Source organism: Patiria miniata, unplaced genomic scaffold (genome assembly GCF_015706575.1).
Source record: "Patiria miniata isolate m_02_andy unplaced genomic scaffold, ASM1570657v1 HiC_scaffold_29, whole genome shotgun sequence".
NCBI lineage: Eukaryota > Metazoa > Echinodermata > Asteroidea > Valvatida > Asterinidae > Patiria > Patiria miniata.
The window spans coordinates 13,945,987-13,959,170 of NW_024037068.1; the positions used below are offsets into that span (position 1 = coordinate 13,945,987).

General features: G+C 40.2%; 2 protein-coding genes across 3 annotated transcripts in view; one reads left to right on the forward strand and one right to left on the reverse strand.

Annotated features, from left to right (window-relative positions):
• Nucleotides 1-2,430: 2,430 nt before the first annotated feature.
• Nucleotides 2,431-8,630, reverse strand: LOC119735600 (spindle pole body component 110-like). 2 transcript variants are annotated; one of them, XM_038209365.1, is made up of 7 exons: nt 8,464-8,630; nt 7,680-7,795; nt 6,851-6,974; nt 5,896-6,114; nt 5,358-5,446; nt 4,755-4,805; nt 2,431-4,546 (listed from the first exon to the last, which is right to left on the reverse strand). In XM_038209365.1, the coding sequence occupies exons 1-7, from the start codon at nt 8,548-8,550 to the stop codon at nt 4,513-4,515; spliced, it is 720 nt and encodes a 239-aa protein (XP_038065293.1). In that variant the 5' UTR covers nt 8,551-8,630; the 3' UTR covers nt 2,431-4,512. The 2 variants fall into 2 exon arrangements, with proteins under 2 accessions (XP_038065293.1, XP_038065294.1); XM_038209366.1 differs by lacking the exon at nt 4,755-4,805.
• Nucleotides 8,631-8,844: 214 nt separating this feature from the next.
• LOC119735601 (centrosomal protein of 164 kDa-like) overlaps nt 8,845-13,184 on the forward strand; it is a 45,849-nt gene continuing 41,509 nt past the window's right edge. Inside the window, exons 1-5 of the mRNA XM_038209367.1 lie at nt 8,845-9,013; nt 10,324-10,435; nt 11,077-11,188; nt 11,949-12,195; nt 12,852-12,995. Of these exons, the coding sequence (XP_038065295.1) occupies nt 10,372-10,435; nt 11,077-11,188; nt 11,949-12,195; nt 12,852-12,995 (567 nt within the window). The 5' untranslated portion in view covers nt 8,845-9,013; nt 10,324-10,371. The remainder of the gene's footprint in view (nt 9,014-10,323; nt 10,436-11,076; nt 11,189-11,948; nt 12,196-12,851; nt 12,996-13,184) is intronic.

The window sequence follows — 13,184 nt, forward strand, 5'->3', positions numbered from 1 at the left end:
TTAAGGCAGGCATGCAACTTTTCCTCGGATCAGCTGATTTCCTCTTTTTTTATTCCCATTTCAGCCATTCAAAATAGAAAAACACTGTACAAAGTCTTCTGAATTTTGGAATTTCCTCTTTTTTGTGAATGTACAGTTGCATGCCTGTTAAGGGTCTGCAGAAGCCAGTTCATGAACTGACGACCACAAGGAAAGTGTGATTCCTGCTGCAGAAACATAGGAATTAGGAACATTAAGATCTTAAAACATGTTCTTGTTAAAAGTATTTTTCCAAAAAGACAATTTTTATATTGGCTGTTTGTAAGAACAAGACATGGCTTGCCAAGTACATGTAGAACTGGACCCAAAAGTCTCAGTGTAGGGCATTATTTATAGTCAGTGATTCAGTCAGCCAGTGACTCAGTCAGTGACTCAGTCAGTGACTCATTCAGTCCTCGGGGAGTGATTTAGTCAGTGACTCAGTCAGTGACTCAGTCAGTGACTCAGTCAGTGACTCAGTCAGTGAATCAGTCAGTCAGTGACTCAGTCAGTTAGTGACTCAGTCAGTGACTCGGGGAGTCAGGCAGCCAGTGACTCAGCCAGTGACTCAGTCAGTGACTCAGTCAGTGACTCAGTCAGTGACTCGGGGAGTGGGGGAGTCAGTGAATCAGTCAGTCAGTGACTCAGTCAGTTAGTGACTCAGTCAGTGACTCGGGGAGTGGGGGAGTCAGTGACTCAGTCAGTTAGTGACTCAGTCAGTGACTCGGGTAGTCAGGCAGTCAGTGACTCAGTCAGTGACTCAGTCAGTGACTCAGTCAGTGACTCAGCCAGTGACTCAGTCAGTGACTCAGTCAGTGACTTGGTCAGTGACTCAGTCAGTCTGTGACTCAGTCTTCGGGGAGTGACTCAGTCAGTCAGTGACTCAGTCAGGGACTCAGTCAGTCAGAGGACACTAGGAGCAAGTTCGGGTGTGAACTATAGTAAACCACAGTTCGACTAACTTCACTTGAACAAAGGATGGTTGGACTACCCTAGTTGACTAGTTGGAATCAGAGCCAGGGGCACGGTTCCATTGCTGGTTACCAATAGCCATCCGCATCGTAAAGCACAACGTGGAGACAGGACATTTGACCATCATTTGTCTAGAGGCGTTCGCGCGTCGCTATTAATGCGCAGGTGTCAGTTATGTCACAAATCAACCACCAGTCGACTAATGGTCCTATCACCCGAACTGGCTCTCATCTGGTCCTTTAAAGTCCAGCAGTGCTGGTTTTTATCTAAAATACAAATGGACAGATGCATTTTTATGACAAATGAGGCAAGCTCAATGTATATAAACAAAAATTGAATCAATGTGTAAAAAGCCCACATGTACATACAAGTTTGACAAAAACTAAAGGTGCCGACTTGTGTTCTATGCACTGCCAGAATTTCTTTAGTGTGAAATTGCCACCAAAATGTAGTTGGGATTCTTTCTTACAAGAGGCAAAAACATACCTAGACTTCTGAATTCTGGTTCCATAAGATGCTCCATGGTGGGAGATGGTGCTTGAGAACTTCCATATTCTTTTCAAAAGATGCAATGTGTCGGGTGATGTAAATTCAATACTAGGTTTTGCCCGTCAATGACGTATTTTAATAGTATGTGATTCGAACCGGCCAGCCGACCCTGGCAAGCTTGGTGGTCCAGTGGTAGGACGTCTGCACTAGTAAGCAGGAGGTCATGGGTTCGAGTCCCAACCCGAGTAGTTTGTGGATTTTGTTTCACAAGCACTCGGGACAACACGGAGAATGCAGAGTGTTTTATAATACGTGTACAACAGTGAAGGAAAATGAATCCTATATTGATTTTCATATTCTTGGCAAAAACCCAGAGTGTCATAGGCAGGAATTGAACCTTTGCCCTCCCATTTGTAAGTGTGGATGTAAACAAATTTAAAAAGGGTTTTAAAAGTTTTCAGGAATGTGTATATGCTAAATATTTGAAGCTTTATTCAAAGTTGGGGATAGGGAAGGGGCGGGGATTATGTTTGGCCACGCCTTCAATTCAAAACGCAAGTTGATTGGTCAGCGCCCACATTTGGGGGCATTTTTGTACAAAAGGTGTGGAATATTTAATTGTATTCAATGCAACTGTAAAATATTAACATATTTTCTTTACATATTAAAGCCTTTGAAGTGTACTTTTCAATTAAATTCATCGACAAAATGTGGTCCTTTTTCCCAATTAATTTATTTACCCAAGGACACAGAATGGAAAGTTATTGGCAGTACAGATATTTTGTCTTTAATTTGTTGCCTTGTTTGATTACAGGTGATGCACAATAATTTCAAGTTTTAGTGACACTAAAAAAATATGTAAACCAAAGAACCCCAAACTTTAAACAAGCAGTGTCATGACAGTGGAATATCTGGCATTCATAAATACCTGAAACAGTTTACCCATCCTTATTGGTCAAGAGCCTGTCACATGGCTGGTATATGCTGATAACACCCCGCTGCATTCTGCGTCACATTGCGTACTGCGCCAATATCCATATAAGTAGATATTTAGCACTACGCCCGGCGCAGGCACATACCATAGACGTGGCGAGAGGGGTGTTTCACAAAACATGAAGTAAAATTGTTGAACAAAATCGTTGAAACTTGTGAATTTTTTTTACTTGTTTTGACAAACTGGCCAAGCACACTGATATTTATTCCCTTATTGAAAATCACATCCAGATCTCAGACTCACAAGAACCAAGTCAAATTTAATTTATGATATCCTTTGTTGAAATCATACCTCCAGATTATTGTTAAAGAATAGTTCTTTCAGTCAGTCTTTTATTAAAAAAAATCTTAATATGCATAGTTACCATTGAACTCAAATATTAGACTTGCTCAGTCTTCCCACCATTTTATATTGCTAACCATCTTTGAATACCATTAACTTTAATACCACTGTACAAAAATAATTTAACACTGTTCATATTTTTTAGGATATTTGAAACTATGCAGGATTATTTATCATTAATAACATGTAGGTTTATTTATTTACATTAGGTACATGTATACATTTGGTAGTTTGGCTATAGTTTGTACATTTTAGAAAAACTATTTTTTGGTTTAGTTTCATAGCGGATTATTTATCCTGTAGAAAACTATAATTTGGAGGTATTTAGTTGTAGGTGAGCATCAGATTTCAGAAAAGAAAAAAAATATCTTTGCCTTCGCTGGACGACAGCCTGTTTCACAATGAGTGAAAAAAATTTTATAGAGTTAAAATACTGTGTTTTGTGTTTCAGGTTAAAATGTTTTTTTTAATCAACTGGCCTTTATACTATTCTGCTGGATTGTAAGAAACATTCACAATCTTCCCAAAAGGGTACTTTAATATTGTAATGTGAAATTGTTGGGTGAATGTGTGGAAAAGATTTCAACCAAAACTCAGATATTAACTGGGAAATAACACATAAGGTACTTAAAAGCTCTTGTACTTTAATTTCTGTCAAAATCCTCAAATTATGTGTTTGAGGTCATCTGAATATTGCTTCGCTCACGCCCATACAACTTTTTTTTTTCTAATATGGGTTTTACAAAAAGAACAGTACAATATATATGGGGAAAAAACGAACGGCGTTCCTTTAAACAAACTCCATGGGCTCATTGAAACAGTGTGTAACTGCCTGTTGAATTTTGGGGAAATGGTGCGCTCGTACGAGTGTAGATTTTAATTCCTGTAGCCATAGTGATTAATATTTTTAAGAACTTGTCTAGTTTTCATAATTTAAAAACAAAAAAAAATTGTATTATAAGTCACACTTGGACAGTAACAATAAAATATTGTTTTTGATATAAAACGATACGTTCTTGATTATTATTTGATGAATATAACGTCACCGGATGCTTGTTATGGAGTACCGAAAAGTGACATCGTTTAGAACCAGAAAGTGTAGTGCTAGCGAATGGAGTACGCGCGCCTGTTGGTTCACGGGCCGAATCACGCGCCAATGTCTTTAACACACATTTTGTGCACGTGACGTATTCACTTCGGTACTCCATAGTTACCACACTTTCCATGATCAATGTTTGTATTCCCAGAGCATTTCCTCAACAAGGAAAATTTGGTAAATTTGTGACGTGTTATGAAACACTCTGATTCCATACAAAACATTCATAAATACCTAAAGACAGTTTACCCTTTCCTATTATTGCGGACAGCCCGTCACATGAGTGGTTGATAAAAGACCAACTGGTTTTAAGGGGTTTTTTTTCCGGCACCGCTGCATTCTGCGCCACTAGCAGAATGTTGTGCTTATAAGAGTCATTAAAATAGACCTCAGTCTGTATTTTATCAACTTTTCCATGTGTCGTTAAAAAAATGGAAAGGTTGAACATGCAGGCCATCTGCAACTACTATGGGCCAGTTCTGGCCACAGTGGTCACTCCAGTTTGAAATAATAATTTGGGATAAGTGTGCCACATAGAAATGCAGGTACTCGATGTACATTATCTGGAATAGAAAGGCGAGCTTTATTTTGTCGAAGGCTTTCATCTGTCCTCGCGATTCTTCATGTAGCTCCGTCTGTGTGTGGAAAAAGTAGAAGACAAGACCCCAAAAAAACCTGTTAATAATACAACGTGACCAAATAAAGAAGATTCGTACATGAACATTTACTTTTGAGATGCACCAAAATCATACAAGCACCCACTCAGTTCGAAAAAACAAGATTTGTTTTGGGGAAGTATTGATTATGTGATCAAATCTGCCCTCAACATCGAAAGACACTGACGTTGGACACTTGAGCGTCATTCTCACTGCGCCCATGTTCAGGTGTGCCCCTCTGCATAGACATGTCAGGTTTGTAAAATTAGTCCTGCATAAAATGCCAGGTTTGGGGCTATTGCATAATTTAAAGGCACATTGGAAAATTTAAGTAAGATAAGACTGGTACCAAAAACTACTCGTAAGACGCGTCGGTGACAGGCAAAGCCCCAACAGTAACTGGTACCAAAAACCCTGTGAATTATCCACCTGAAATGGTATCATTTGCCAATGATCCTACTACCTTGAATTCAAGCGAATGAGTAAACGCACAAGATGTGTCCTATACAGTGCTATTAACCAGCGTTGTAGTTAAGACCTTTTCATAATAGTAAATCACAAGACAAGTCACAGTGGGTGAACAATTAAACAAAGGAATGCCTTGGTCACAGTTGATTGGAATATAGCTTGTGAGTTGAGTTGGGACTGGAGGACTGGAGATGGACTCGACAACAGACAGCTATTAACTTGTCTTGCACAGAGTTGATAGGCAGCCATGTACCTTCAAAGTTACCACACGTAACCAAACAATAGTTGTAGAAGAGATTCTTAAGTTTGAGAGTTTTCTTACAAGAGATCGTTGGCAGCTTGGAGGTCAGCGATTTTCTTCTCCGTCACTTCCATCCACTCCCGGTACTTCTCCCCCCACTGGAGTTTCATCTGCACACAAAATAGAAAGATCCACAATAGAAGTTCCTACAGACGTTTTAAAATGAAATGTTATGACTTTTTCCAGGGAAAAAAATAAGGGTTTTCCATAACCAATCCTTAATGCCGATTTGGCATGTTAGGGGCCTATTTACAATGCACTGGCCAATCATCACGCTGAGGCAAGGTCTGAGACAGGACCACTGATCAATTTCTTTGTTCAACTTTTAAAATAATAAATTTCAATTTGCATGTTTTGTTTTACGGAAAAAAAGCTTTTTCTTTCTATTTAGGACGTTTTGACTTTTCCACCCTCTGCAAAAAAATTCACATATATCTTGGCTTGCTTTTGTGCCCATCACACACAAATAGATATGTCTGAATTATTGTCAGGCCGCAAATAATACTAATATGTAAAGTAAGGTAACTTTTATTTGAGTTTGAAAAACCGAGCTTTGTACCTTCAGGTTGAGCTGTTCCTCTTTTTCACACCACTGCGCTTCCTTGATGCTCAGCTCCGCAAACAGTTCCTCAAACTTCTCTCTCATCGCGCTGTTTTCTGTCTTCAGTTCCTCGTTGAACAGCTTGAGTTCCTCATTCTCAGACTGCAGGTCTTTGTTTTTCCGCTTCAAGGCGGCAATTTCTTCCTCATGATTGCAGGGGGTCGGCGATGAAGGGGCCTGAAAAAGAAAGTGGAAAGTACATTTCTCACGACCAGTGGCGGTGTCTGACTAAAAAAAAAGGGGGGGGGGCAATTTGGGGGCAAGGAAATATTATTTTTGGGGGGCAGTCAAAATAAAATCTTAAGCCTGTGTACACCAAACGTGCCCACTGTCAATGGTCTGGAGCAACTTAGAAACTTGGTCGTTTTTATGAATGAGAAATGTATCAAACTGCAGAATGGTGTATAACAAATGTATAACAAATGTACAAAGACGTTGGCTGCACACTATCTACGGCTGTGTAACTGCATGTGTGGCGTGTTTTTTTTTGTCTACCAAAGAACCAACGTTTGTAATACTTTCATTGGCCCAAACTGTGTCCACATTTTAAGAATCTTACAAGGGAAGAAAAGAAATACAATTAATCTAATTGTTGATTAAGTGTTGGGAGAAAACTGGGGGGCAAACTAGGGACAAGGGAAAAACTTGGGGCGGGCAAATCCCCCCCCCCCTCCCCATTCCCCCTGGACTCTTTTGTTGATACTTTTTACCAGATTTTGAACATCCCTACATAGCTACAATTTTACTAGGAAGAAAACTAAAAAGGCAAAATATATTGTCCATGTATGATTTAATTTTTTTTAAAGGAGGCGGGAAAAAGGAAACGGGCCGGGATGATAAATTGGTTAATATTTTTACCTATAAATTTTACTTTTAAATTTTCACTTTATGGAAAACAATCGGAGTGACATACCTTTTTCAGTTTCTGCAAAGAGTCCCGGTGACTTCGCTTGAGATCCTCCATTTCCTTGGTGTGCTGCAGGTTGAGGTCATCCATCCTTCGCTGGAGGTCACTGACCTTGAGGTCATCGCCTGACCTGGCAATAAAAAAACCCAAAATATCTGTTAAATTCTATACTTTTTAGCTGCGGCTGAGCAGCTCAACAAGTCATCAGGACTCTCCGTTAGTTAGTCAAGTTCCTTGGTTACATGTAGTTAGAAAAAAACATCAGCAACAGCCTTGCATGGCTATAAATCACCTCATCCCTCAGGCCCGGGTATATCACTTTAATGGGGATCCACCATAGAGCTATATTAAATTACTAGAGCGCTGACTCATGTACAAAGTGATGCCTGCTGGGCGCATCCAAGTTTGTGCACAAACCTATGGAAAACTGGAAATTTTGTACAGCTTTAATTTGTGCAGCTACATTTGTATTTGCATATATCCGCGTTTGTATTCTATACAGGTGCGTTATTGAAGCCCATATGCCGAAAACAGAAACGCACGATCAGCAAATGAGCGTTTCATTTTGCTCTGTGCAAACAGTGCAAACCTGTGCACATATCCGCTGCACGGATGATTTTTGCCGTGACATTTTTTAACCGTAATGTTAGCCACTATGTTTTCATAAAGGTTCAGGGTTTTTGTTCACGCTAAAAAGGCAATTGGCTTACCCCTCGAACCTAAGAACCTTTAACCCCATTAGGGTTAAAGGCTATCGCAGGTGTTGGTGCAATGCAGCCTAGCAGTAGGCCTAATTTATAAATTAAAAATGTATTGCTTTTGTTTTTGTTTTTACTTGTGTTCTATGGTGGACGTTGTGACATATTCTTTCTGTTTCTTGTGGACAGTTGTGTTCTTTGCTTTTCTCAAGTCATCCAGTCGTTTCTTCAGCGATGTTACTTCTGCCTCCAGCTGTTAAATTCAGAGTAAAGAAACTAGGCTAATTTTTCTGTTTAAAGACACATATAGTCCTGAACATTGGTAAATACACGGAAACGGACCTACCGCTTTAATGAGAAATATTTTGTCAAAGTGAGCACAGGGATGGTACCAAATACCTATGCTGGGCAATTATTTCGCCTGAAATGGTATCATTAGGAGGCAATCAATCATTAAAGGCGGTTTAAAAAAGTGTGCCCACTGGCACACTTTTACATGTGCTTTTTTTTTTAGCAATGCCACTAAGTTACGAGACCCAAAAAGGTGTGCGAATTTATGTTTTTCTGTTCTCTCAATATGTACAGTTGCCATGTAGTTGATGTACCGAGCTAGTAAAACTTCCACAGGTTAAAAGTTTAATGTAAAATATCAACCCAGCTAATTCAGAATTATTTTGAGCAATTTTGTTATTGAAAATGAAAACGATGCACAAAAAGCAATCATAGGCCATCCCTCTAGTGTTTGTAGGGCACTTCAGAAACTATAACATAAGCCCCAAGGCCTAGTAAAAATTAAATGTTTTTGTAGGCATTATTCATTTTAGTCATTGAGAACCGGAAAATAGGCCTACAAAGTACAATACGTAACGTCAAAACGAATAATTTTTGTCACTGTCATAATTAGAAAATGTTTAGGCCTACCTCTTCAACTCGATTTTTGAGAAAATGGGTATTGCTTTTAGCCTCTGCAGCTTTGGAACTTGTGCTGGTTCTTACAGGTCGCGACATTTTAAGTTAATAAAGAACACACGTTCGTTTATTACCAAATAAATTGCATGTCAATGCATGTGCAACTGCAACTTCCTGGTTACGTGTAGACGGTGTACACGATTTTATGCAAAGAGCACCTCTGACCTCCTCGGTGGACTAGTCTTTAATCTAGACATTGAGCGTAATTATACAAACTGTAAACAATGCCCTCTTACGTGTGTAGGCCAACTCAAACATAACATCCGCGCCTTCATAAAAGGCTATATAAACATGAATAATTTATGAGTGGTGGCGTCACTCTCGTGAGAAAATACGAGAACGCACGTGAAGTCGCTATTTAAATTTCAAAATGGAGGTGTTTACAAACAGTGCTGCGGAGCGTCAGCGATCAAAATTGCTCTGATTCTTTCCATTGTTGAGCAAGAACTTGTTTCGTTTTGCGAAAGACATGATCTTTTGGAGTCGGGGTTCATTGAATGAGGTAAAATGGCTTTGAGAATTGTTAAATAAATCTATAAAACGAATATTTTGGTGAAAATGTGAGTGGTGAGAAAAACTCGACCGAGCTGGCAGAACTCAGACGGTTGGTGGCAGCAAACACCTAGACCATTCGGTCGTTTATCGGATTCTGCCCACAGCCCTCTCACCTTTTCCTAGCCCCATAAATGTGGCCAATTCACTGGACTACCTGACTACCTCCGTAAATAACGGCCACACTTGGGAAATGTCGAAACGCGGGAGGACTTATTTTATTTTTAATATCATGAATATGATTATGAATGTTTATTTGAATTTGAATTATTACAAAATTGATGTTCACATTTCGGACTGCGCATAGAAAATTTCAAAATAGACTTAGGCCTAGTTCATTGCTTTCAATAACACACTCACCCTGTTATGGCAAATGCGAAGTGGTCCGGGATTTTTCAGCCGTTCAGCTTTCGTGTCATTTTCAGTTCATTTTGGAGGCTCGTTGGCATCCGTTTGTAACTCAATTCCAACCATGTTTCAACTGAACAATATGCTCTTGTGCAATGCATGATAGATACGTGGATCATCAGCTGTCAGTCGCTTGGCGAGCGGCAGGCTTGGTGAATCCTTGATGTATAGTGCACCCTCATGAGTCATGTGTGTCTTGTCTTGTTGTAATACTAGTACTGCCCAACACCCGTAAATATAGGGGCCAACCGGGCAGGGTTCGCTGCGCTTGATGAAAATGCGGAGAGAGTGAAGAGTTTTATGTTTTGCTGGCTTAGATAGTTGTGTACTGCTTCCTTGAAGTTCTTGTTGTCTTGGATTGTAGTAACATCGGCCAGCAAGCTGTACGATGTACATATGCATGCACTCGATTCCGTTCGCCCGCGGTATATTGTATCTCGCAACAGGATTGATTTGCATAACACAACGTCACAGCTTTGATCTTTGAAGAAGCCAGGAGGTACATGTAACTTATACATTGCAGTTAAGTATCTTGCCCAAGGGCACAAACATCGTGTTCCATCGTGCATGTACATTAGTCAAACATCGTAAGCACTGGATCATTATGCATAACTCTCACTGGGGCACCAGATACGACCAATCCAAACCAAAATTTCAGAAAATGAGTTCTGGTGCTCAAGGCTTTTGCACCAACTGACCAAGTAACGTTTATTAGGCCTGAAATTTGAATCACTGGTCTGAATGAATCAGTATGGCAGTGAGTAAAGGGGCATTGTTCACAGTGTAAGCCACTGTCTTCAAGCAAATATGATTGAGATTTTAAAATCCTTTTTTTTTTTCATCTCCTTCAAGCGATAAAGTTGACCTGAGCTTTGTGGCGAGCTTTGACCCAATATCAAGATGATGGGAGATCAGCTGATCTTGGAGGAAGACTACGATGAGAATTACCTGGCAACGGAGGAAGGTGAGTTGGGGTGTGCTCTTACATTACATCAAGATACGTATTTGTCAAACCAGGAACCCATTTCCATTTATGCGCAGCACCTTTACTGTGGAACAGTAACATGCCTTGCATTAGGGTGTGTTCCACAGTAATATTGAGCAAACCCAACCGAAACCGACCCGACCTGACCTGAAACCAACTTCAGGTCAGGTCAGTTTCCCATCATTTCAGTCGGGTTGGTTCGTTTCGGTTTTGCGTTTACGATTATCGGGTTGGGTCGGGTAAGCCATCTTGTGAAAAACCAGAAATAACCCAAATGATGATCAGTTGGGAAATTCACGCCGTGCAATATTATCGCACAGTTACTGTGCCCGGTACGACCAACGTCAACCCACAGCGCGTATGTGCATGTGTTTTACGGTCTTCACACAGTCTATAACATGTATGAAGTGTAGGCCAACCACGTGACATAGGTGAGTTCAGGCACAAAAAGCGTACACAGTTGCCCAAGCCAGATATTCAGGGTTTTCGATGGGTTCGGTTTTGGGTCGATTCGGGTCAGTTTTACTTGAATTTTTGTCGAGTAGGGTCAGGTCGATTGTGTTAACTTCTTGGACAAGTACACAAATTCAGTCAGTTTTGTAACTCTTTTTCTTGTTCAGAAATCGTTGAGTATGCTCAGGTCATCGGCATCGATGTTGACAAGGAGAAGGATTTGATGTGGATCGCTAGAGAGGGCATCAGTGCACCGTTGCCCAACGACTGGAAACCATGGTAATGCCAAATAAAAAAATAACATGTTAAGCGTCCTGTCTTTTTGAAAAAAAGGAAGCGGGAGGCCCTTTCTTCTTGTTTTTTCCTTCAAAATGGCCACCCCACTGGGCTATTTTTCAATATTGCCTCCAGTTTTTTTTAATGGCTTCCATTGGACTCAGAAAATGACATACCAGCTTTATATCGACTAGATGCCACAGACAAAGAGGGATTTTTTCTTATTTTTTTTCTTTAAAGGAGGCGGCCTCCAAAAAGGAAGTGGACAGGACTCTAAACGTATTTTAGAATTTTACTTTGCCTAATGGCCACGTTATAAAACTCAGTAAAATAATTGTATTTTTGACTTGTTCCCAATGCACTTGGTCAAGCTTGAAACATACATGTAGGAATCGTTTCAGAATGGAAACATTAATTTTACCGATTCTTTCGCCAAATTATAATAAAAATTGTGTCCACAATGTCTATAGTATTTCCAGTGTCTTTAGCCTCCAGTATTCCTAAGTATTCATTGGATGTTGAACAATGCCAAAGCCAAATCAATTACTTTGATATTTGGAAAAGTCAGTGTTTCTGGCTTTGTTTTTCTTTCTTCTTTTTCTTCTAGTTATTAAGAAATTGTAAAAGTGATTTTTTGCTAAGATCACGTCACAACTTTGCTCATAAATGGAAACAGCCTAGAAAAAAGCCATTTACTATGTTTTTAATCAGTCTCAAATCTCTAGTTTTATCCCATTTTTGTTTTCTTCTTCTGTTTTTATAGCCAAGACACCACCGGAGGCGACATCTATTACTTCAACTTCACCTCGGGGGACAGCACCTGGGACCATCCTTGCGATGAGTTCTACCGCAAGATGGTGAACGAGGAGCGAGAGAAGAAGAAACTGGGAGGGGGCGGGGCCGGGAGCGGAGGAGGAGGTGGAGGCGGCGGGAAGAAGGAGAAGAAGAAGAAAGACAAGACGGAGAAGAAAGGAAAGGAAAAGAAAGACGCGGGCAAGAAACTTGGTGGGGTAGGTGCTCAGATTTTGTGAATTAAAGTCAGTTGTTTATCGTTGTATTTTTCTTAAGTCATGGGGCATTTTTACTACTTGTTTCGCAGCCATTCTGGAAATCAGGGAAAACTTGAATAGGATTTTCCCTTTTTTCCTGTAAGGAAAAACTTAGAGAATTTGGAAAACACAAGAAAATCATGGAAACCTCCGCGAATTTGACTGTGACCCAGAAGGGAAAGGTTTTCGCCAGTTTGTCGTTTGTGCGTCTTGTGCCATGTGTCCAAGTTGTGTCCAAGTTGTGTTCATTGACTGACTGGCTATGGTGGCTTTTTAGTGTTTATGCAGTGTGAATATTACACACCTCTACCGACAATAATAATTAGCTGTGCTGCACCACCTCTTGACTTACCAGCAACCTCGTTAAACTGAAAATATTTCTCATGGAAATTTGGAGATTTCTCAGATAAATATTCAGGGAAAACTCTGGGAATTTTGTTTTGAAAAAGTGCTCGGAAACCTGATGCTAAACACCATCCTGAATCCTAAATCCCCCACTGTGCAGAAACTCAGTGGGAAAACTTTTATAATTGAATTTTCATGGATATCAGTATTAAAACTAAATTGCAATCATTGTATTATTTCTATTTTTAAATTTTTGTTTGATTTATTTCCAGTCTCTTGGGCCCTTGAAGGGTGAATCTACACTGGGGTCCACCCTGGGCGGTACGGGCACGCTGGGCAGCACAAAGGGCACCGGTCAACTTAATCCCTTGGGGTCACTCAAGGGCGCGGGGTCAACGCTTGGGTCAACGTTAGGGGTGAGTACTTTCTGGAATATGATGAGCTCCGATTTTTAAAATTCATTTTATTGAAATTGCAGCGCTTGGGCCTTGTGGTCCTGGAGCTTGTGATGTACTCAGAAGACGTGACCAATTTGCATTTCTGCCTCCCGAATGAGCAGCTCTATTAACCCTAACCACTTTGAATCCTTCAAAATCCTCTTTGCC